This window comes from Aquarana catesbeiana, linkage group LG01 (genome assembly GCF_042186555.1).
Source record: "Aquarana catesbeiana isolate 2022-GZ linkage group LG01, ASM4218655v1, whole genome shotgun sequence".
NCBI lineage: Eukaryota > Metazoa > Chordata > Amphibia > Anura > Ranidae > Aquarana > Aquarana catesbeiana.
The window spans coordinates 410,804,298-410,828,326 of NC_133324.1; the positions used below are offsets into that span (position 1 = coordinate 410,804,298).

A 24,029-nucleotide genomic window follows, 5' to 3' on the forward strand; every position below is an offset into this window, starting at 1 on the left:
GCAGAAGCAAACTGAGGAGTCCCGTTTTGACCTGAGGATTCGCATGTGGGATCTTAGAGCAGTCATTTTCTCCAAAGGAAAGAATATTCTGGCTTGTGCTGTAGCAAAGATTAGATCCAGGTACTCCAGATGGTGTGAGGGCTGGACAGCAGCATTTGGAAAGTTGATTATCTAGCCAAAGGTTTAAAGAAACTGATTTACCTCTGGATGTTGACAGACAAGGTTGTCCTCCCCCCGGTCGGTCACCCGGGGATGACCGGCTTCCCCTGCATCTCCTCCCTCCTCCTCCCGGCAGCCGGTGAAACTTCTCCTCGGACTTCCCTCCGGCCGAAGAACGGGAGGCCAGCTAGCTTCCCCTGCATCTCCTGTTCTCGTGTCTCCTCCCTCCTCCTCCCAGGGGCCAGCATAGCTTCTCCTTTCGGCTAATCTGGAAACGGGGGTCTCAGACCCGCTTCCTGATTGGCTGGGAGGAGAATTAGTGTGACACTAGTGAATATTCATTTGCTAGTGTCACACAACTGGGTGGGCTCCGAGCACAGTGCTCTATGCCCCCGTGCCCACCCTATTTTGAAGCCTATTAGAGCCTCTGGTGCTCAACCCCCCTTGCAATCCATGCATGATTCGATTATGGGCCGGACACATGGATGGGGGGGCGGCGCCTTTGCACCTCTTATGGATGGGCCACCTCACGGGTAAGATGTTAGTCAGGTAGCCTGCAACATAAATGCCCTGGGTTTGCAGAAAAGCCAGAAGTGAGGCAAGCACGTTTGTGTGAAAACTCTGAGTGCAGAGTATAGCCCAAATGGTAGTGCCACAAATTGGAAGTGTTGGTTTCCCACAGCAAAAAACAGAAAGCGTTGCCATGAAGGATTGATGAGGAAGTGCAGGTAGGCATCTTTCATGCCTACTGATGCTGGTAGTCACCTTGTCTGAGAGAAGCAGTGACCGATCTCATTGATTCTATCCAGAATTTGGTACAAAAAGAATTCTGTTTAGAGATTTTATGTCCAGTACTGGGTGGATGCTCCCATATAGTTTTGGGATAGTGAAGGTTTGAATAGAAACCTTAAAATCCTTCAACAAAATAAACTGGTACAACCACTCTTTGTGCTTGATGTTTGTGTAAAACGGTCATTAAAGCTACCTTCTTTTTGTCTGAAGCTATGAGTGTGAGGGGAAGGCAGAGATAGAAATTCTATTTCGTACCCATTTGAAATGACAAATTGTACCCAGAAGCCCATGATGTTTCAGATCCAGACTGGCACAAACACCAACAGATGTCCCCCTACTCTGAAGACTGGGTATGCTCCTTCATTGTGAGAATGGCTTCTGGGTAGGCTTTGTGGACTTAGCAGGGCTTGTAATGAAAGGAAGCAACAAACCCTTGGTTCTGAGGCTGATTGGGGGACAGCGAAAAGACCCCTTTCGCTAAGTAGAAAGAGAAGCTGTAGGAGTAGCAGATATAGTTTTTTTTCTTGTGGGGTAGGAAGCCTTTAAATAGGGAACATCCTCAATAACTGAAAGGTGTTGATGGAGAATAGAAATGGCAGGATCGACTACCATAGTAACCAATATCCTCTAAAGATCCCTTTTCAAAGGATACATTTCAGCAAAACGCTGGTGAGGGTTAAGTCAGTGAAGCAGGGACTTGCTTTGTCTGCAAAAAGTCAGGTACTGTTAAGCAAAAACAAATTCACACCATGTCAGTTAAAGTATCCACAGTAGAGAGCACTAGGCCTGAAGCCATAGCTAGTGCCTCGTAAAAAGCAGGGGAAGGAAAATCCTCTTTTGTCTCCACTTCAAAATCAGGGTACTTAATACTTTTCTCTATAATATCCTCAAGTAAAGGGGTACAGCCTGATTTCTGAACAGGGTTATGGGGAATAGAGGATGTGTAGTGTTTCTGGTCTCTTTGAAAAGGAAGTGCAGAAAGAAAGTTTTCTTAAGAATTCAGACATAGTGTCCGAAGAATCCGCTTTTGTCACACAGGCCATTTGGTGCGTGCCTGAGAGGGAGCTGGAGTCAGAGAATGGGAGCGGTGTCATAATAGGCCATTTCTTTGGAACAAAAGAAAGCCATCACCCTGAGCAGTGGTTTGAGTTTCCAGTAGGCCATGTGCAGAATGCATGCTATTTGGTCCTTTCATCCCAGATGCCATGTGCCTGTGATCAGCCATTATTAAGAGAGGGGATCCTCCGTGGGGTACTCATGAAAGGAAGTTTGGATTGGATGGGGTCTGCATGTCTGGATACAGGAATAACTGTGTATCCAGATAAAGGAACCCGCTATAACCCAGGTGCTGACTGTGCTTGTTTGGCTGTGTCTCTGTAGAAAATGGCAGCAGGAATGCAGCAACAAGCTTTGTGTATTTTGGTTGAAAAGTGAGCAGGATTGCATAATCCAGGAGGCGTGACACAGTTGCCGCATTCTTCTTAGACTAAGTCTAGAAAGGAGGAGAAAACCGCCAATTTTAAACTGTTAGCTAGGTGAAAAGTTTGAGCGAAAATGGAAGGGGTTACCACAATAAAGTCAATAACTCCTAAATCCCTTGTCTCTAAAACAACATAGTGTGCTACACACTGTGGATTGTGATTTTAAAAGCCACAAATTGGTGCCAACATACAGTAAAACCCTGCCTTACATTATCAACAATTTTGGGCCTACTAGAGGTCAAGGCTTCCCTGTTATGGTGAGCATACCTACCAAGGCATCTTCAGGGACTGGGAGCTCTGGAGTTTTATAACACCCTGTGGCTAACTATACACATTGGACTTAGTGCCAAGGTGAGCATCCAATGCAGTGCAGGATCTACTGCTTGAAGCATGCATTATAGGCTGGCCCCACACAGTGGGATCTAGGTTGGCCCCCAATGTAGACATCAAGGGTCACCAATCTGAAAACTTGATAGCCCAAGGCAATAAACAGTCGGATCTTGAAAGCATCAGATACATTGAATGGTTTAAAAAAGAAAAATACTTCTCCAGAAGGCAACAGGTCCCTCACCAAAGAAGACTAGCAAAAAACTAGTGTCTCGAGGAGTGGGTGGGGTTTTATGAGTGCATACTATGGGTGGGCCTAACAATTTTTTACCATTGTCCAATCACCTAAAAGTAGCCTGCATATAAACCATGGTCTGTGATTACAAGTTTTCTGCCCTGTACTGTATCATTAAGGTCATCTGCTCACATTGGTGATATGCAGGTAGCAATACCGCTATGTCTTTTCACTGGCTGTGGACTAATCCTGCTTATTTCATTCATCACCCCAAAGCCTTCCTCATTGTTCTTAAACATAATCTTACCTCATTCTGCCCAGTTTGCCCTGGGCTAGACTTTGTGTTGCAGGCTGAATCACCAGCTTTTTCTCTACCATACTTAAGTACCTGTATTAAAAATTGTATGTCCATAGAATGTAATCGGCAAACTTGCCACTGGGGATGATGAGTATGAGGAACTTTGCTTGTTCCAGCATTTGTCTGAGTGCCAGACTTTTAATCCAGTTAAATGTCAGATATAGTAGCGTTTTTATACCATTACCATATATAATAGCTTCCTTCTTCCCCTGTCAATGATCGTTAAGGAGCAGAGGATGCTGCATTTATTTTATGCCACCCGGACAGATGTGATTGACAATGAATTTATATTATGTGACTATTTGGGCTTTTTTACATTTTTTAATACAACACTTGTCAAAAATGTGGATAAGAGTTTGGTATGAATTTTGGTGGCGCTCATGTCCTTATGTTTCTTGTCATTTGTGTGGGTGTGCCTTGATATTTTAGGGGGAAATCCTTTCATTTTTTTGTGTAGAGTTCCCCACTAGCATCTAAACCAGACACTCATCTAGGATAAGGGTCTGATATAGATGAAAGGAATCCCCAGCTGATTTGTTTACAAACAGTAAGCTTCTGGGTACTGTTATTTACCAGCAATTTAAATGCCATTTTTTTCATTGTAAATGTCAGTTTTTATGTAGTAGGTTGCATAGTTGCACCACTTCCCTGGTAGTTCAAGGACCTCCTTTAGGTGTGTTATTTAAAGGAATTTTGCATTTTGCCCTTTAAAATAGAAGTATGGGTATTTCTTTTTTTCCTCCCCATTCATACTCACCTAGGTGGATGCAGCATCGGTCTGATGCTGCATCTGTCCCCCGACGCCTCTACACTGAACATTGAGCGATCGAACACCTCCGATTGCTCGGTTTTCAGAGCTCCATGAGCAGAAAGCTGTAGACTGTCAGTCTCCCTGGCACTAATTGGAGCGTTGAGCTGTGGAGGGGGTGGAGCGGCCGTCTCAGGCTTTCAGCGGCTCGCTGAGAGGCTGAGGCGGGTGTCATTCCAGGCACCTGGTGGATCCAGGCTCCCATTGTTGGGATGAGGTGGTGCCTGGACATCGGTGACGTCAGAAGAGAGCGGACTTCAGCCTGCTCTCTGCTAAAAAACGCATCACAGGAGTGCAAAACGAATTGCACTCCTGTGATCCATAGGAGAAGTACAGTCAAACCAGCTTTGGCTGGATTTCTCCTTTATGCATGAATTAAAAATGCTGCTCCCCTACAAATGGAATAAAAATAAAAGGTTTTTGCTTTGGTACATATTCCCCAGACCCCAAGCCATTTGTTTGACAATTCATTGTCTATTACTCTAGAAAAAAAAACATTACTGCTTTTTAACATTTGGCTCCAATTGATTTTAGTGGGGTTCAGATTTGGCACCTGAACAATAATGATTGGCAAACCTGCCCCCTAACCAAGCTCAGGTACGTTCGGCTCATCTCTACTCGTTGCATGCTTTAATTAAAAAGGAATTTCACCCTAAATACAACAAAGGCACCTTTAAAAATGTTTAGTCATGGCAAAACACAGTTAGTTATTGATAATTGTAGACTTTTACTTATTTGTATACCTTATTTGTTTTCCTCCATAACTTTCTCAAAGTAGCCCTTTTTACTAAATGGCAGATTAATCCATTTCCGTTCCTGGAACTCTGGGTCTGCCTCTTGGAACATGTGACAGTGCACTTTATCTAAGGGGCAAGAAAATTCCTTTCCATCTGAGATCTCACAGGAAAACACTAGCAATGTAGCCTTCTTATGATGTAGCTGTAAGACCAAGGCTACATTACCAGTGCCTCACTCAACCAAGAAGCGGAAAAACAGTAATTGTAAGTAAAGCAAAACATGTTTGTTTAACTTGTGAATGTAAGATGAGTTCACACCAGCATGCAGAGCTGCATGCCTATATATTTTAAATGAAAGGGGGGAAAGTCTGCTTTAAGGACACCATAATTTCCTAGGGATGAGCAGTGCAGTTTGGAAACTCAAGAATAGCAGAGAAAAAAATACAGGTGATGCTCACAAGGCAACCATCAGCCCTGGCAAAACTGTGTACTGTGAGATAGGGGGAAGGGAGTGAGATGAATGTTAAAAGTGCACTTACACTTATTATATGGTAGCAGTCAACCTAAAATGTGCAAGAATGTATGTAGAGGTTAATGAATGTTCAATAAGTATACTTTAAAAATAGTTGTCGAAGGCCTGCCCAAGTGAACATCCATTTCTATGACTTGGATATAGATGAAAAAACAAACCAATGGTTTATATTTGTTGTTTTAAGCCCAAGACAATAGAATACTTGTACGCATAAGCATAGACTCTCCATAAAACTAGTATTCATATTTTTAATAAATGAGTTTAAACTTTTTTGGCATGTCGAATGTTTTTGGATTGTATGCAGGCTGTCAGTAAGCAAAATTCAGGTCAAACAGACTCACCTTAAATTCTAACTCCATCCCCGTGACGTTCTCTCCAGGCTCTATCTGTGTCAGCTTTTGAATATATGCATACAAGTTTCTAGCTGGCACTTCGGTATTTCCACAAGTCACTGCCTCTAGCAGTGCATCATGGATAAAGATATATTGGTCCTCTGTTTGAACCATGTAATTTCTCTGAGCTCTCATTAAAGTTACATGACCATAAATATCTACAGTTTTTTCATGTCGTATCCTCTCCAGCATGGCATCTATTACGATGAAGCAGCCCGTTCTTCCCACTCCAGCACTAGAAATATAAGAGAAGAAAATTATATTGATGGTAAAAGCCTTTTAATACAGAATAAAAAAACATTAAACCAAAATACACAATGATCCCCACACATGGCTAATGTGTAAGGTAAAGTCTACAGGCTTGGAAAATTCAGTTTGTAAATGGATAGAAAACCGGCTAAAAGTACAGAATTCTTAGAGTAGTGGTAAATGATTCTTACTCTGAATGGTCTAGTGTTGTTAGTGGTGTACCCCAAGGTTCAGTGTTGGGACCCTTACTTTTTAATCCCTTTATAAATGATGTAGGGTCTGGGATTAAAAGTACAATTTCAGTGTCTGCAGATGACACCAAGCTATGCAGTGGAATATCAGCCTTACAGGATGCCTCCAACTTACAAGCCACCAACCTCAATGCACTGTTTAATTGGGCAACTATGTGGCAAATAAGGTTTAATGTTGATAAACGTAAAGTTATGCACTCGGGGGCTAAGAATATGCACACATCATACATACTGGGGGGTACAACCGGGGGAGTCAATTGTAGAGAAGGATCTGAGTGTTCTGGTAGATCATAGGCTTAATAATAACATGCAATGTCAAGCTGCCATTTCCAAAGCGGGCAAAATCCTTTCTTGTATTAAGAGAGGTATGGACAGCAGAGAAAGAGATATAATTTTACCCCTATACAAATCATTAGTAAGACCGCATCTGGAATATGCAGTTCAGTTTTGGGCACCAATTCACCTAAAGCAGTGATAGTGGCTTTAGCACCCCAGGTGTTTTGAAACTACATTTCCCATGATGCTCATGCACTCTGCAGTGTAGATGAGCATCATGGGAAATGTAGTTCCAAAATATCTGGGGTGCCAAGGTTTACTATCAGTGACCCTAAAGGATATTGGGGAACTGGAGAAAGTGCAGAGAAGGGCAACCAAACTGGTAAGAGGCATGAAGGAGCTCAGCTATGAGAAAAGATTAGTTCAACTGTATGTAAAAACAACAAGGGGGCCAGGCGCATAGATGTGTCCAAAGATACCTATATTTGAGGGAATATTAACCTTTGCTTCCAGACTCAAGAGACCAAATGCGATAAATGAAGAGATTCAACACAAGGGGCACTGTTCCGGTAGGTTAGTTGAAACAAGTGATACAATTGAAAAAGGTGTCTGCAAAGCCAGAAGGGAAGGATGGTTGTCACAAACCCTAGTACTATGTAGAAGGGACGGTGAACCCGGAGAGAGCAGGCTATGCTCCCGGGTCTCAGACAGTGGCGGGTGGAGGAAGAGCTCCTGGGTGGGGGTTGCGAGTCCAGGGGAAGCACGCTCCGCCCCCGGCGGTCGGAGAGGTAATGCAAGGCTGATCAGTACCGATCAAGGGGACGACAGGACCAGACAGAGGAGCTTGCTTCTATGCACACAAAGGCAACAGCAATCACAGGCGGGATTTGGACGGTCACCTGTCCACAGGACAGTGGGAGGGGAGATGGATGGTGTGGGAAGATGCCGAAGCTCAGTCAATCTCGGACTACATGTTTCGGGGATTAACCCCTTCATCTAGTCATGTGATCTGAGCCGGCAAGAGGTAAGGATATACAGTGCCTTACAAAAATACTCACCCCCTTGGCATTTTTCGTGTTTTGTTGCCTCACAACCTGGAATTAACATGGATTGTTTGAGGATTTGCATCATTTAATTTACAGAGCTTTGAACATTTTTTGAAGATTTTTTTTTTATTGTGAAGCTAACAACAAATAGAACAAAATAAAAGAAAAAGTCAATGTGCATAACTATTCACCCCCCTAAAGTCAATAGTTTGTAGAGCCACCTTTTGCGCCTATCACAGCTCCATGTCGCTTTGGATAAGTCTCTATGAGATTTCCACATCTTACCACTGGGATTTTTGCCCAAAACTGCTTCAGCTCCTTCAAGTTGGATGGTTTGCACTTGTGAACAGCAATCTTTAAGTCTGACCACAGATTTTCTATTGGATTGAGGTCTGGGCTTTGACTAGGCCATTCCAACACATTTACATGTTTCCCCTTAAACCACTCAAGTGTTGCTTTAGCAGTGTTTAGGGTCATTGTCCTGCTGGAAGGTGAACCTCCGTCCTAGCCTCAAATCACACACAGAGTGGTACAGGTTTTGCTCAAGAACATCCCTGTATTTAGCACCATCCATCTTTCCCTCAACTCTGACCAGTTTCCCAGTCCCGACTGCTGAAAAACATTCCCAAAGCATGATGCTGCCACCACCATGTTTCACTGTGGGGATGTGTTCTTTGGGTGATGTGATGTGTTGGGTTTGCGCCAGACATAGCTTTTTCTTTGATGGCCTAAAAAGTTAAATTTTAGTTACATCAGACCAGAGCACGTTCCTCCATACATTTTGGGAGTCTCCCACATGCCTTTTCACAAACTCAAAACGTGCCATTTTGTTTTTTGCTGAAAGTAATGGCTTTCTTCTGGCCACTCTGCCATAAAGCCCAACTCTATGCAGCGCACGGCTTATTGTCGTCCTATGTACAGATACTCCAGTCTCTGCTGTGGAACTCTGCAGCTCCTCCAGTGTTACCTTAGGTGTCTGTGCTGCCTCTCTGATTAATGCCCTCCTTGCCCGGTCCGTGAGTTTTGGTGTGCAGCTGTCTCTTGGCAGGTTTGCTGTTGTGCCATGTTCTTTCCATTTGGTTATGATAGATTTGGATATTCTTTTATAACCTAACCCTGACTTGTAATTCTCAACAACATTGTCCCTTACTTGTTTGGAGAGTTCCTTGGTCTTCATGGCAGTGTTTGGTTAGTGGTGCCTCATGCTTAGGTGTTGCAGCCTCTGAGGCCTTTCAAAAAGGTGCGTATACGTAATGACAGATCACGTGACACTTGGATTCCACACAGGTGGACATCATTTCACTAATTATGTGACTTCTGAAGGTAATTGGTTGCACCAGAGCTTTTTATGGGCTTCATAACAAAGGGGGTGAATACATATGCACATGCCAATTATATATAGTTAGTAAGGTTGAATAAAGACACCAGTCCAACCTGAGTTAGTGTGGGTGTGTGTCTACAATTGTCCCTATCCCTGTACATTGTGTCTCATTAAGATGCTCCTCTATTATATATTATTTTATTTAAGGTACCCATATAGCGCTGTTAATTTACACAGCACTCCACACATACATTGCACACTCACATCGGTCCCTATCCTCAAGGAGCCCACATTCCATGGTCCCCAACTCACATTCATATACTAGGGCCAATTTTGGACAGAAGCCAATTAACCTACAAGCATGTCTTTGGAGTGTGGGAGGAAACCGAAGTACCCAGAGGAAACCCACGCAGGCACAGGGAGAACATGCAAACTCCAGGCAGGTAGTGTCGTGGTTGGGATCCGAACCAGGGACCCTTGTCACTGCTAGGCGAGAGTGCTAGCCACTACACCACTGTGCCGCCCTAAATTATCAGTTTTTTTATTTCTGAAAAATAGTTTTATGTATATATTTTTCTAATTTTACTTCACCACCTTAGACTATTGTGTTCTGATCAGATTAAAAACTTTGAACTAAAGGCCTGTAATGTAACAAAATAGGTAAAAAGCCAAGGGGGTGAATACTTGTGTAAGGCACTGTAAATACCAACACTAGGGGGTGGGACAGCTATTCAGCCCCACACACATTACCCTATGTACATGCAATGGAAAGACAAATAGAGTGCATTTCTAACACTAACTGTAAGAATCATTATCAGATGCTGATGCATAATAAAATGGAAATGCAATTAAATGAATTAATAAATTGAAATGGGACGTTATAAACCAATATTGTGTAAAATTAATAATAACTCTAAAACCATATAAAACCATAAAAATCTATAAAAAACAATAACCAAACCATTTGTTGCAGAACAAGACCAGACACAAAAACTACAATATTACAACAGTACCACAAGCATTCAAACAATAACACGATAGATAATAATGTGTGATGTAATCCTAACGATGCCTTTTGTGTGCATGGACCCGGAAGCAAGCTCCTCTGTCTGCTCCCATTGTCCCCTCGATTGGGACAGATCAGCCTTGCACTACCTCTCTGACCACCGTGAGCAAAGCGAGCTTCCCCTTGGCTCACAGCCCCCACCCAGGAGCTCCAGGACTTCCCACAGTCTTCCTCCACCCGGCACTGTATGAGACCCAAGAGCGTAGCCTGCACTCTCCGGGTTTACCATCCCTCCTACACAGCACTAGGGTTTGTGACAGCCATCCTTCCCTTCTGGCTTTGCAGAGGACACCACAGATGCATATATATATATTTACCACCAAATGAAAGCTCCATGTTACATGTTAAAGTTGCAAAATGATGTTTTTATGCATTATAATTTCTTTTACCCTCAATCATGAATGGGTTAAAATAAATATATATGTGTGGTTAATTTAAAGTACTGTACTAAATGACTTTGATTGCTTTAAGTAACAACCATTAAGTGCATCTTCAGATCACAGCACATACTCATTGTTAGGGAAATAATCAGTTGATCTCAGCTGGATTTTTATGGCTAATTACAATTTTAACTCTCAAGATAAGACTATAAATAAAGATGTACAGTATGTTCATTGTATAGCCATGCACATGTAGGTAATGCAACTGTGCATGTTTATTCCATTTACCCGACAACAAAAAATGTGAGCGCATTTTTCAGTTCAGTGATTGGCTCGAAAATGGATACCTGACTGATACATCAGATTAAAGGAGATCAGAATCTTTACTCAATATATTTAGCCAAAATTCACTTCAATTATCCAAACATGTAAAATGCTAATTCCTGTTCTTTTCCTAGTTTCTTTAGCAAATCAAAATCCCTATGTCTATGATCACCTTTATGAATAAAGCTTTCCTATTTCTTGTGTAATATGGAATGCGGAAAGTTAGCATTAGATTTGCTGCTATAGTAAACAACAAAACATTCAATGAGACTTATGGAGCATAAGTATTTTGTATACACCAGTAGTTCTAGTGTTTTATTCTGACTTATAGCAAGAAATCAAATTTCAGTTTGCTGTAGTCTACTTAGTTAAGAGATGATTTCCAGTTGGTTACTCTGGGTTTGTAGATTTTTTTTTATATTCGCACTGCTTTGTAAAAATGAGGAGAATATCTTTAGTTCTGTCTCATGGCATATTTTTTTATAACACTTACTTTTTGGCTTTTGACTAAATTGTGTTGAATAATAAAAGACAGGCGTACAACTCTAGACAGCGGATCCCAAAATAGTCCGCTTGCAAGCCAAATGTCTTTACAAATAACTCTACAGAGTCTGTATAAACTATGCATCGTGTTATAATAAGCAATCTCGATTTGCATATACAAAAGGGAAGAGAAGCATTGATATTTAAGTAATATCTTGATAAAGATTGCGTAGGTAATGGGCTATTACAATACCCACAGATTTCCTTGGGCATTAATTATCTATTAGATCTTCATAAAACATATGGCCAGGAATTTGTTATTCAGACACAAATACATGTGGAAATGACTGTTAATTCTTGGTAGAAGTTTCAAAGCTAAATACTACTTTGTGTTACTTGCCCACTAAAGAGACTAATCAAATGATAACAGGAGCAGAAAAAGAATAGCATCTTAATTAAGTGCAGATCCTCGGAGTGCTTTAATATGAATTCACACAAGTCAGTGTCATAATTAAGACTGCTTGGTACAGCTATGAAAATGCTAACCGATACCTTTGCTAATGGCTTCAAGGAGATCTCACATAATAAGATGTGACATACCAGTATGACATTTACACTTTTGCCGAAGTAACCCAGAAATGGCATTAGTCACTGTTATCTGATCATTAAGAGGAAAACCACAGGGATTGTGGTTTCAAATTACTGTTGCTTCACACGGTAATAATTATGAATATGTTGTCTCACTAATGTCTGGCATGCATAGAGATGTTTCACTCTGTAGAAGCAATACTATGTTTTCCTATAAGCAAAATGTGTGATTTTGTCATTATCAGCAAGTGAAAAAAAAATCTAAACACTATTGCGGCACATCAATATAGTATAGTATAATTTTTTTTATTATCTTGAGGCAAAATAAAAATGTACAAAATTAAGTAATTGAACATTTTTTATTTTGAATTATAATAATGTATTAGATTTAAAAGTTTAAAGGTCCGTACACACGATCAGACTTTCCGACAGGAAATGTTCAATGTCAGGCTGTTGGCGGAAAATCCGACCGTGTGTATGCTCCATCAGACAATTGTTGTCGGACTTTCCGCCAACAAATGTTGGCTAGCATGTCCAATAAATGTGTTTTGTAGGATTTTCCAAGCGTGTGTACATAAGTCCATCGGACAAAAGTCCAAAGTACAAACACGCATGCTCAGAAGCAAGGACGAGTCAGAAGCGGTCAGTCTTGTAAACTAGCGTTCGTAATGGAGAATTAACATTCGTGACGTGGCAAATTATGAAATCTTGAAATGCAGCGCATATTCTCCTCTTCTTTAATGGGATAATAGTGAAGCTGCTTTGCTGGTGATACTGATGGAGTTATTGCAAACAAATTTTCAAAGGATTTTTTTTTCTAGTGCTATCAAAAATAATATTATTATGTTTTTTGTTTTTTTTAATTTGGGCAAGTTACCACAACACCATTATCCTGTAGTGTTTAAGATCAAAGATACAACTATGTTGGTGTCCCTTGTCAATTTTACATTGTATTTTTTTAAATGTAACTGCCTACTCCCAAACTGTCATTTGAAATAAAACACATAGCCAAGTATTATTCTACACAATTTTTTATTGTGCATTAAAAAAAGAAAACAAATAAAATTAGACATGCTATCTGCCAGTAGAGCTTAACCAAAAAGTGCATTCTATGCATCCAAAAATATAGAAAATATAGGCCTATAATAAATAACACGTTATTTCCTCCGATTCCACAACACGTCTGGTTGATGTTGATGAACGGCCGTTCAGAAACGAACTAAAAAGCATGAAATTAAATTGCAAATTGAAAAGCGCTAAATGAAAAACGCGAAAAGAAAAGCGCGAATCAACATTCACCAAACTTCTACTAACACGAAATTAGCAGAAGGAGCCCAAAGGGTTGCTTTAAGAGCTGAAAAACCACGTAGTACATCTAGTATGTCACTACGTTTGTAATTGGCCAACATTTGTGTGACCGTGTGTATGCAAGACAAGTTTGAGCCAACACCCTTTGAACAAAATTCCACGGTTTTGTTGTAGGAAAGTCCGATCATGTGTACGAGGCATAAGGCTGATGACACTTGGGTGTTTTTTTCAAAGGCATTAATTGTTGCTACAAATTGCTAACGCCAGCAATTAGACATTTGTATCTAGCGATTTAATCGCTAGAGATGCTGGCAGTTTGCTGCAGCATTGGACTGTGCTTTGCTACAATTTCCTCTCCTTCAGCAATTCGTAGCTAAGCATTGTGACTGCTGCAACATTTAATAGAAAAGCATTACAGTGTCACTAAAAGCATTTTTTTTTTTTTTTTACGTTTTGGATAGAGTGGAGAGGGATTAGAACCATTTACAGGCTGTATTGCTGTCTGTGTCCCCGTTACAGAGATTCCGCCTCTCTATTTGTCCTGTTTACCATTATAATTGAAAATGTAAGTAAAAGAATATCCAACATTTTGGGTTGACATCAGAACAGTAAGGGCTAGTTTACACTTCAAAACATGGCTTTGGACATGGTTTGTTAAAGCGCTTTGAACACCAGTCAAAGCTCCTGTCACTGAATAAAATGGTTAGCTTACAGTCCTGTTTACACCTTGCTTTTGCTTTGCTTCGGCTTCGCTTCAAAAATTAAATTGTGAAATCCTTGACATTTCTGATGGTGGGTGGGATTGTATACATCCTAATTAGTATTCAATCACGCCCAGTCACACCTACAGGAAGAGTCCGAACCTCCAAAGTCCCACCTCACAGATCACAGCATTATTCAAGAAGGAAACCCCTTCATATAAACACATACACAGCCTGTTCTGAAAGCTAGCTGTGCTGCTGCTTGGCAGGGTTGAATAGATCACAATTAGAATTCAATCCTGCCCAGGAAAATAAGCCGACCAGTGTGAACAGGGAGAGTCCCACCCCTCAGATCCTGCCCTCCCAGAGCCCTGCTCTCTGTGAAGTTAATCATTAACATATGAAGGAATCACCTTCATTATAACCTCCCATAGCTCTTCCTCTGTAGCCTTGCAGTAAGCCATTATTCTTTGGGATGCTGCAAGACAGGAATTACACAGGAGGAGGTATGTCACTTTGCTATGATGTAGAGTAGAGAGTGTACAGCTTGTATAACAGTGTAAATTTGCTGTCCCCTCAAATTAAAGCAACACACAGCCAACAATGTCTGAACAAAAGTGAGTAGACCTCTAAGTGAAAATGTCCAACTTGGGCCCAATTAGCCATTTTCCCTCCCCTAGCGTTACAAGGTCTCAGATGTGAATGGGGAGCAGGTGTGTTAAATTTGGTGTTGTCGCTCTCTCTCCAATACTGGTCACTGGAAAAGAACTCTCTGAGGATGTGAAAAAAAGAATTGTTGCTCTACATAAAGATGGCCTAGGCTATAAGAAGGTTGCCAAGACCTTGAAACTGAGCTGCAGTATGGTGGCCAAGACCATACAGCAGTTTAACAGGACAGGTTCCACTCAGAACAGGCCTCGCCATGGTCGACCAAAGAGGTTGAGTACACGTGCTCAGCGTCATATCCAGAGGTTGTCTTCGGGAAATAGACGTATGAGTGCTGCCTACATTGCTGCAGAGGTTTAAGGGGTGGGGAGGGGGGGGGGAGCCTGTCAGTGCCCAGACCATATGTCGCACACTGCATCAAATTGGTCTGCATAGCTGTCATCCCAGAAGGAAGCCTCTTCTAAAGATGATTCACAAGAAAGCCCGCAAACAGACAAGCAGACTAAGGACATGGATTACTGCAACCATGTCCTGTAAACCGATGAGACCAAGATAAACGTATTTGGTTCAGATGGTGTCAAGTGTGTGTGGTGGCAACCAGATGAGGAGTACAAAGACAAATGTGTCTTGCCTACAGTCAATCATAGTGGTGAGAGTGTCATGGTCTTGGGCTGCATGAGTGCTGTTGGCACTGGCGAGCTACAGTACATTGAGGGAACCATGAATACCAACATGTACTGTGACAAACTGATGCAGAGCATGATCCCCTCCCTTCAGAGACTGGGCCGCAGGGCAGTATTCTAACATGATAAGGACCCCAAACACACCTCCAAGGCGACCACTGCCTTGCTAAAGAAGCTGAGGGTAAAGGTGATGGACTGGCCAAGCATGTCTCCAGACCTAAACCCTATTGAGCATCTGTGGGGCATCCTCAAACAGAAAGTGGAGGAGCGCAAGGTCTCTAACATCCACCAGCTCCGTGATTTCGTCATGGAGGAGTGGAAGAGGACTCCAGTGGCAACCTGTGAAGCTCTGGTGAACTCCATGTCCAAGAGGGTTAAGGCAGTGCTGGAAAATAATGGTGGCCACACAAAATATTGACACTTTGGGCCCAATTTGGACATTTTCACTTACGGGTGTACTCACTTTTGTTGCCAGTGGTTTAGATATGAATGGCTGTGTGTTGAGTTATTTTGAGGGGACAGCAAATTTACACTGTTATACAAGCTGTACACTCACTACTTTACATTGTAGCAAAGTGTCATTTCTGAAAAGATATAATGAAATGTTTACAAAAATGTGAGGGGTGTACTCACTTTTTTGAGATACTGTAGGTCCTTCCCACATATGTAAACGCATATCAACGCGAATGTTAGCGCTATACCAATAATTACAGGGCCAAACCTACTGTGAAACTCTGAACCGGTAACCTGTAAAAGCTTTAAAAGCGTTGCCTATGGATAATTTAATAATGTAGTTTGTCACTGTTCCACAAGCGTGTGCGATTTTAAAGTGGGACATGTTTAGTATTTACTCATTGTATCATAATCTTTTTTATTTTACAAAAAAATTGGGTATTATTGTGTGTTTGCGTTCACTAAAATGTATTAATGCTAATTTTTTCCAAAAAATGTGCGTTTGCAAAACCACTGCACAAGTATTGAGTGACAAAAAAATTGCAACGTCCACAATTTTCTTCTCCAATAATGTTTGGGAATTATAAGTAACTGGCCTGGGGGTCAAGTGGTTTTTCACAAATCATTGTAGCAAGACTGGGGGGGGGGTATCCCCTTAGAGCAAATCTCCTGTGTGTTGCCAGCCTAACTAAAGTTTGAATTCTGTCATTGTTGTAGATTAGGCAATAAATAATAAGAAGAGCTGGCAACACTGAAATCCTTGAAGTCATTTATTGGTGCATGAGAGTGACAGTAAAACAATAGTGCTGTTGTAGATAAGGCCTTAACTAATACTAGGTAAGGTCTTTACCTAGTCAATATAAAATATGTTATGGTATGTATAGGCTGGAGGTTAGTTCAACTGCTTACTAGGCCTTAATGCATTTTCCTGGTGTTTAGTAAGCATAATGTAAGAAGTCAGACAAGTCTGTCAAATGCTGATAAAACTGGAAATAAAAAGGAATGAGTAGTTGGCTGCTTTGTAAGCTTCCCATTACCAGCTTGCTAACCAATCCTGTTTATAATACTGGTGCAAGTTAGAGGATCACAACTGATTAACAGCAGCTCTCAGATATGCAAACACCATATGTGATGCCTGTCTGACTGCATGAAAACTAGCTGATGATCAATCACCTGTGTATAAACTGTGTGCTTACCACCTAAAACACCAACCTGGAGCACCTAGCCATAGAAGGATTTTTGCCTGACAATGGGTGCAATCATCTAAGCTGGACATGATTTTTTGGAGTGGCTGCTCCTCAGTATCTGCCTGTGTTCATCTGTCAGTCTGTGTAAGGTGATTTTTGGTGTATGAGAAGGAATAACATCCCTAGAGGATGTTAAGAGTCACCTCGGTGCTTAGTGACCTAAGAAATACATTCGGCCTACAGCCCTGTGCATTTATATGGTGACTGAACTCACTGGAGAGTCCTGATGTTCTTATATTTTCCAGAGAATTGTGCATTATGTAAAAAGTCAATTTTAAAGAAAAGATGTTGAAATTCAGATTCAAGATGTGGCCCATTATTTTGCTACTTTAGAAGTAAAAATGGGTTAGTAAAGCCTAAACACTCTACACTGACCAAAGCTTCCCTTACTAACCCTAAAGCTTTGAATTCAATAATATATAATATTGGAGATTGTTAATGAAACTGTGGTTTCTCTTCAGCTGCTTATTGCTTATCCTCTTTTAACTAACTTAATGTTTTATGCCACAGACTAAGAGATGCACATTTCCACTAAAATAAAGTGCAGATAGAAAAAAAGAAAAAGGATTTCAGTGATCACTAACTCTCTTACATTTTATAAGATATTCCCAGCTGTATTTTTGGACAAAAAAGAAGACTACAAAACACTTGAATGGAGTCACTGAAGCACCAGAACCCACTGCGCAACATTCAGCAATACAAAAATGTGTGTTATATAGCAGAACTGTATTTTGTGGGAAGTGTGTGCGTAGCTGAAATAGCAGTCTTGGGTTGGTGGTTACTAGAAATGGTTTAGTGCACAGAATTACTATTTTAGCCTTGTCACACAGATGCTTGATCTATTAAAAAAAAAAAAGATCTCTGGGCAATATCACATGGTGAGAAGCATCTTCAGGATCAAATGAAGCATGTGCACAGTTATGCCGTCAGAAGAATAGCAGAAAGATTCTCCTAGGGCAATAAATCTCTGCATTCTGTGAGATAGTGAGAAACATGTAAAGATGGAATCTGGGAATTGTAAATCTTGAGTGATGGCTGAGTCAATATCAAAAGTTGCCAAAGAAAAGAAAATGAAGATAAATGCTTCAACATTTTATACATCCTTGTCTTTTATGGTGGGAGGTTGGATAAATGTGTCTCTTCATATATGATATTCAGCTAGAGGGTATTCTAAGCTTTTCTTCTCCCCCTTACTCAATTAGTTAAGTGTGCAAAGCCAAATTGGTAAGATGACCTAGATACACAACATACATAATAATGTTGCTAGCTTTGGCTTGGTAACAGATGTGTGTACGTTTTTCTCATTGCATGTGGCAAACTCGATAATTCTCATTTTATTTATCCAATAAACTTCTACAACTAGCTTCATAATATCCTTTGAGTCCCATAAGTCATAAATCACTAACATTTCGTTGGAGCCTTGCTGTCAGTCAGAAGTATACTTCCTCCACATTTCCAATAGGGTTTTCCCCTGTGGTGCATTTACTGCTAGAGTAACCTGGGAATGCTCAGCTTATTTATTACATTTTAAAGAGCCTCCCAGTCGAGCACTAACATAGGTCTGTCTATAGGCCTGTGAGGGAAATATGTTTTTTAAAATAATGTTTTGCTTACTTGATTTATTTCGTTCAGTGTTTTTAAGGATCACAATTTCCACCATCTGCTGTTAACTTGGTTACCAAATCTTAAGTGGTGTTGTTTTTATGCAATTTAATATAGCGGAATAATTGCATGATGATTATTTTTGTTTAACATAATGACTTGATTTTGGTTGCAACCCAAATATTTTCAATCCCAGCTGAGCATGACATGTTTCAGGATATTGTATCTACACAGAATATATGTGTAAGGGATATAAGTACAGCTGGAAAAGCTCAGCCTTACCCCTGTCCAGATCACCGTTATTGGGTTATAAAAACATTTTTACACTTCCTGCAGATGGTCAAATTCTTTTCTTTACCAGTAATGCTCATTCAGAATTCATTATGGACAGCTGCTGGCTTTGATATAACAGAATCGCAAGCACACAAAACTCTACAGCAGTCACTTACATCGCTTCTGTCTTATAGGAATGCACTATGAGTAAACAAAGACCCGCTGATGCAGTGTGTGCCCACAAATAAAATAACTCATTATGTGAATTTTTGTGGATGAAATAGCTTATTTTACATCTAATAAAATAATACAAGGAAACTGAAAGCAGATGTTGGAGGATTGCAGAGTGCAACTACAGTGCTACAGCATTTAACAGAAAATACTGATTCCTGATGTAGAACTCCAGAACACTTCCTACCATGTATCTGCAACCACCCTCTGCATATCATACTAGGGTCCTCAGTTGGTCTAAGGATTTAAACTCAATGAAGACCCAGCTCTTCTTCTGTTGCTAAAGGCTAGATTCCCTTAAATCATTTTGCAGGAAATTCTTTCTTTTGGATAAAATATTTAAAGTTGCCACTGTTACTATTATTTTTTTTTACCAAATTGCTAAATTGCTATATATATATATATATAAGTGTGCTGGCCTGAATTTATGGGAGGAGCCCGGAGGGTATTTAAGCTGACCACTTCCCCTTCCTCTTTGTCAGTTTCAGTGCACGATACTACATGTCACTGTGCTGACTCTTCCCAGCTTACCTTGTGTTCATAAGTCTGTGCGTTCGATTATAAGTGGGTTGCGGCATCTTCGTCGGCGGTTCTCGCTTGCTGTTGCAGGTAGGGTTCAAACCTTTTTGTTCATATGCAATGTTACCATTGGATATGTTTCCTATATCTGCAAACATAGATTTGCAGGCTCGCTCTGCCTTGCTTGTCATCCTATCCACAAACATACGATTCGTTTGTAGATCCAAGCCTCTAAGCAATTGTCGGTTGTTCTCTGATATCACTCGATACAGGCTTCATTTTCTCATAGGATTCACTGTCTATGGGGTTGCCATCTCATCCATTTGGAGATCAGCATGTATTATTTGCATGGGTTCTGTGTCTGATTGAGGTGGTAATTAGACCCACATGGGGCCTTGTCTGCACTTTGATTAGCCTGGGGGGCTGGGTGGTTGGTATGTGTTCGGTTTTAGAAGTAAGGTGTGGTATACACGCTGCAACCGATTTGTATTGGATTCACTTCATACATCTTACAACCGATTTGTATCAGTGCCATCTCTTTACAACCAATTCATATTGCATACCTGCTACAATCCGATTTGAACCTAGTTGCATCGGCAGCACAACGGTTCGCATCAGATGCATCCCGCTCACTGATTCTTATTAGTCCCTGTTGTACCCTACAAATGGTTCGTTGTTTATGTAATTTTCTACTGACTGTTTCGTATTGCTTTCATGTCATACGAATCACAGTCGGATTCAAGCCTAGTCGCCTCGGCGGCACAACGGTTTGCATTGGTCTTATCCTGCACACCAATTTGTAGTGGTTCTTACCATACCCTACGATTCATTATTTATTTTATTTATTTTTTGTCCGATTCACATCACCTCAGCAGCTACATGCAACACAGTCCACTCCGAACCTAGTCACACAAGCTAGTCACACAAGCGGCACAACTGTTCGTGTCACGAGTATCCCACACACCAATACGTAGCAGTCCCTATAACAAATCTACGATTCGTTACGTATGCCACTTCGCAGTTCCTTCCTACATATACAGTTTCTGCTATCCTTTTCTTTTTCGCCTATCAGTAGGTGACCTTTCTTGCAATCGCTGCAAGCTATGCATCTCATCATAACTCCTTACAATCGCTGCAAGAACACGCATCTCAACATTTACCCATTTGCAATCGCTGCAAAAACATGCATCTCAGTATAATCTCCTTGCAATCATTGCAAGATTGCGCATCTCAACATTTACCCATTTGCAATCGCTGCAAAAACATGCATCCCAGTATAATCTCCTTGCAATCATTGCAAGATCACGCATCTCAACATTTACCCATTTTGCGATCCCTGCAAGCACACTCAGTGGTGCTCATACAGCCCACTTCATTTTTTAGTGGCACTTAATCGGTCACTCGTCTCCAGTGGCATTCATACGAGCCACTCATCGTTTTCGTCTGTCTTTTCTCCTTCAGGTCAGTCGAGTTCAGGTTCCATCCTGTACCAGGTTGGACGTTATTTCCCAGGTAAAAAAAACAAAAAAAAACGCTATGTTTGCATCTCCACCAGGGCCAGTCGCATACAAGGGGGACACATAAAAAAAAGAAAAAAAAAAAAAAGTAAAGAAATCTTGTTGCACTCATGTCACCCCTACTGCAGGTGTTCCCGGTCGACCGAGTTTCGATCATAACCAGGACCTCGCTACTAGAGCGTCAGTCAGGGCCTAGTTCATGGGCTTTTCTATCACATCATTCTGCAGCACCCTTTCACTATACCGTTACTTCACATACATCATTGGACGTGATCTCCAGGCGTTAGTTCTGTCACATATGTCTATACATGACACTCTGTTTTCGAAGGGCGACCCTTCACCTCGCAGACAAGGTCGCTTAACAGTAGACTTGCTGGCAGTGCAAGTGTTAGCAGGCCGAGCACACGTCACCCCCTACAGACCGCAACATTCCTACGTAGGCCTTACGAGACTTCTACTTCTCACCCCAGTACGCCCTGGGGTTCTGGTCTTCAGGTTTGTGCTTGCCACAGACAGGCACCCGAGCTATCGGTTATCTGGCCAGTCACCTCCTGGCCCACCTCGGTCGCCACGCACTCTTGTGAGTTTTCTAAATTTCCACTCAACATAAGTTCTGCACAACAGAACTCTGTCAGCTCCTGTCTATGCCTATCATTCCTTTTTCTGTACTTCTCCCTTTTTTCCTCCTCTCTGAGTTTTCTCTTTACCACTCCGCTCTCTATCCTATGGCTATGACTCCAGCACCCAGCCCCCTTTTTGTCTTCTGGCAGCGAGGACTTCACACCCGCCCCTCTGTTACCCCCCCAAGCGGCTCAGAGCACGGCTGCCTGCAGTCCCTCAGGGGACGGAACATCCCCCAAACTCATAGCTGAGTCGCAGGGATGTTCCCTTTCCTGCTAACAGCCAGGAAGGCAAAGCTTTTCAGGCTCCTCTTCCCGCCTCCAGCTGCAGCTGGGCCCAACAGGCATCCCTACAATCCATCCACGGGGCCCAGCTGCACTCTTTGGTCTCCCCCTTAGCCGCAACAGTTCAGACGTCCAGACCAGAGTCACACCTTTGAAAGTTCGCCCATCCATGGCCCTCCCGGACCTGGTCATGGTCCCGATGACAGCTTCTCCTTCTGCAGGTACTCTGCACCTATCCTCCTCCCTGTTCATCTTGTCCCGACCAGCATCAGGGAGGATACATTGGAGGGCAAAGACGTCAATTGGCATCCCTGCTCATCTCAGTCCATGACTTAGCTGACAACAAATCATACGCCTGGGGGGGATGTCTCAGTGGTTGTCAAGTCGAGAGACCCCAGCCTCAGTCGTAAGCTGTCAGCCACTGAGTTCGCCCTGGCCTTCGGGATGTTCAGAGATGTACTTTGTTCAGCCACCCTCAACAGGAGGACTTATATCTTCATGCAGTGACAGATCTTGCTTACAAATATGGAGGTTTTGCCGTCTACGACCATCAGTCATTTTCAGCCAAAGCAGCAGCGAGACTTGCCCAGTTCCAGATAAGCTCTGACTGGAGCCTCACAGACACGGAACACTTTTGTTGCCACTTCGCCCACAAAGCTGACGGTTTCGCCCAATCCCTCACTTGAACCTGTTACACCAGGCCCAGTGTCACAGGGTTATCCATTATCCGGACGATTTTCTGCTTATCGAACACCTAGACATACCCCCCGGGAGATCTAGACAAGCTAAGAGAGGTCTTCAACAATCTCAATGAACACATAGTGGAAGGTCCAACACATTTCATAAGTTTCTCAGGCATCGTCCTGGATACGCACGCCATGCAGCCTAGCCTGCCTTCTGACAAATTAGCTTGTGTTGGGTTGGTCATTCAGGAGTTTACCCGGTCACAGGAATGTACTAAAAGACAGCTGCAGTCCTTGATAGGGATGCTCAATTTCGCTATGAGAACAATTCCTCAGGGGCGGTCGTTCATCTCAAGGCTCTTAGTCTTTCTTGCCTGAGTGCAGGACCCCACCAAGTACTCAGACTAGACCCAGCAGCAATAGCAGACTTGGCTATGTGGGACGAGTTCCTCTTCAACTGGAACGACATATCAATGTTTTTCCCTCCAGTATCAGCTCAGTCGCCCCAGGTAGTCACAGATGCTGCAGCCTACACTGGCTTTGCTGCAATTTTTGGCCATCACTGGTTTGCCAGATCTTGGCCCCCGGAAATCTGCCTGATTCCTGGTTTCCCTCGATCTTCGTCATTGTTCGAGCTGTACCCCATCGTGGTAGCAGCCCAAGTCTGGGGCCACACGTGGACAGATCAGACAGAGCTCTTCACCACAGACAACCAGGTTACAGCTGACATCATTAATAAGGGTAGATCCAAGTTGCTCCCCGTCATGTCCTTCCTGCGCAGTCTGCTGCAATTGTCACTACATCACCAAATTTAACAGTTACTGTAAGCATATCCCTGGCAAGTGCAATACCGCAGCCGATGCACTGTCCTGCTCCAATTTTGTCTCATTCTTCCAGCAGGAACCCGGAGCCGACCCGTCATCCACTCCTATCCCACCTTGGTCTCAACTAACAATGGATTGAAGCCACACCTTGCCAATGCAACCCGGCTCATCAACCACTCACTATTTAGCAACACACTAAAGGTTTATCCCACGGCCTGGAACACCTACCGTAGGTTCCTTGCCACTTGTCCCGGAACCACAGTAGATGACGTCACTCATGTCCTAGCCTTTATATCTTATTGCCACACACAGCTGGCTCTCCCTCATACCCCTATCAGGCTGTACCTGGCCGGTATCCAAGCCACTATGTCCTTTATCTTACGGAAAACGCAACAAACCGGACCCGGAGTGGATATAAACTTCTTTCGAACCAGCAACGCCTGGTGCCCAGCAACGATCTTTTGACCATCTGCTCTTTCACCTACCCAGCCAGCCAGTCTCCAGCCCATTACTGCCTTTTCAGGTCAACCACCTGAGTGGAAATCAGTTTATTAAACATGTTTGGGTCCTACTGGTCAACTTAGGCCTAGACCCCAGGCGGTATTCTGGATA

The 24,029-nt window shown here is 42.3% G+C and overlaps 1 protein-coding gene across 35 annotated transcripts in view; it reads right to left on the minus strand.

Annotated features, from left to right (window-relative positions):
- PTPRD (protein tyrosine phosphatase receptor type D) overlaps positions 1-24,029 on the minus strand; it is a 2,697,868-nt gene that overhangs the window by 62,092 nt on the left and 2,611,747 nt on the right. For all 35 annotated transcript variants that reach the window (XM_073635233.1, XM_073635225.1, XM_073635219.1 and 32 more), the window contains one exon: positions 5,771-6,056. In XM_073635233.1, the coding sequence (XP_073491334.1) occupies positions 5,771-6,056 (286 nt within the window). The remainder of the gene's footprint in view (positions 1-5,770; positions 6,057-24,029) is intronic.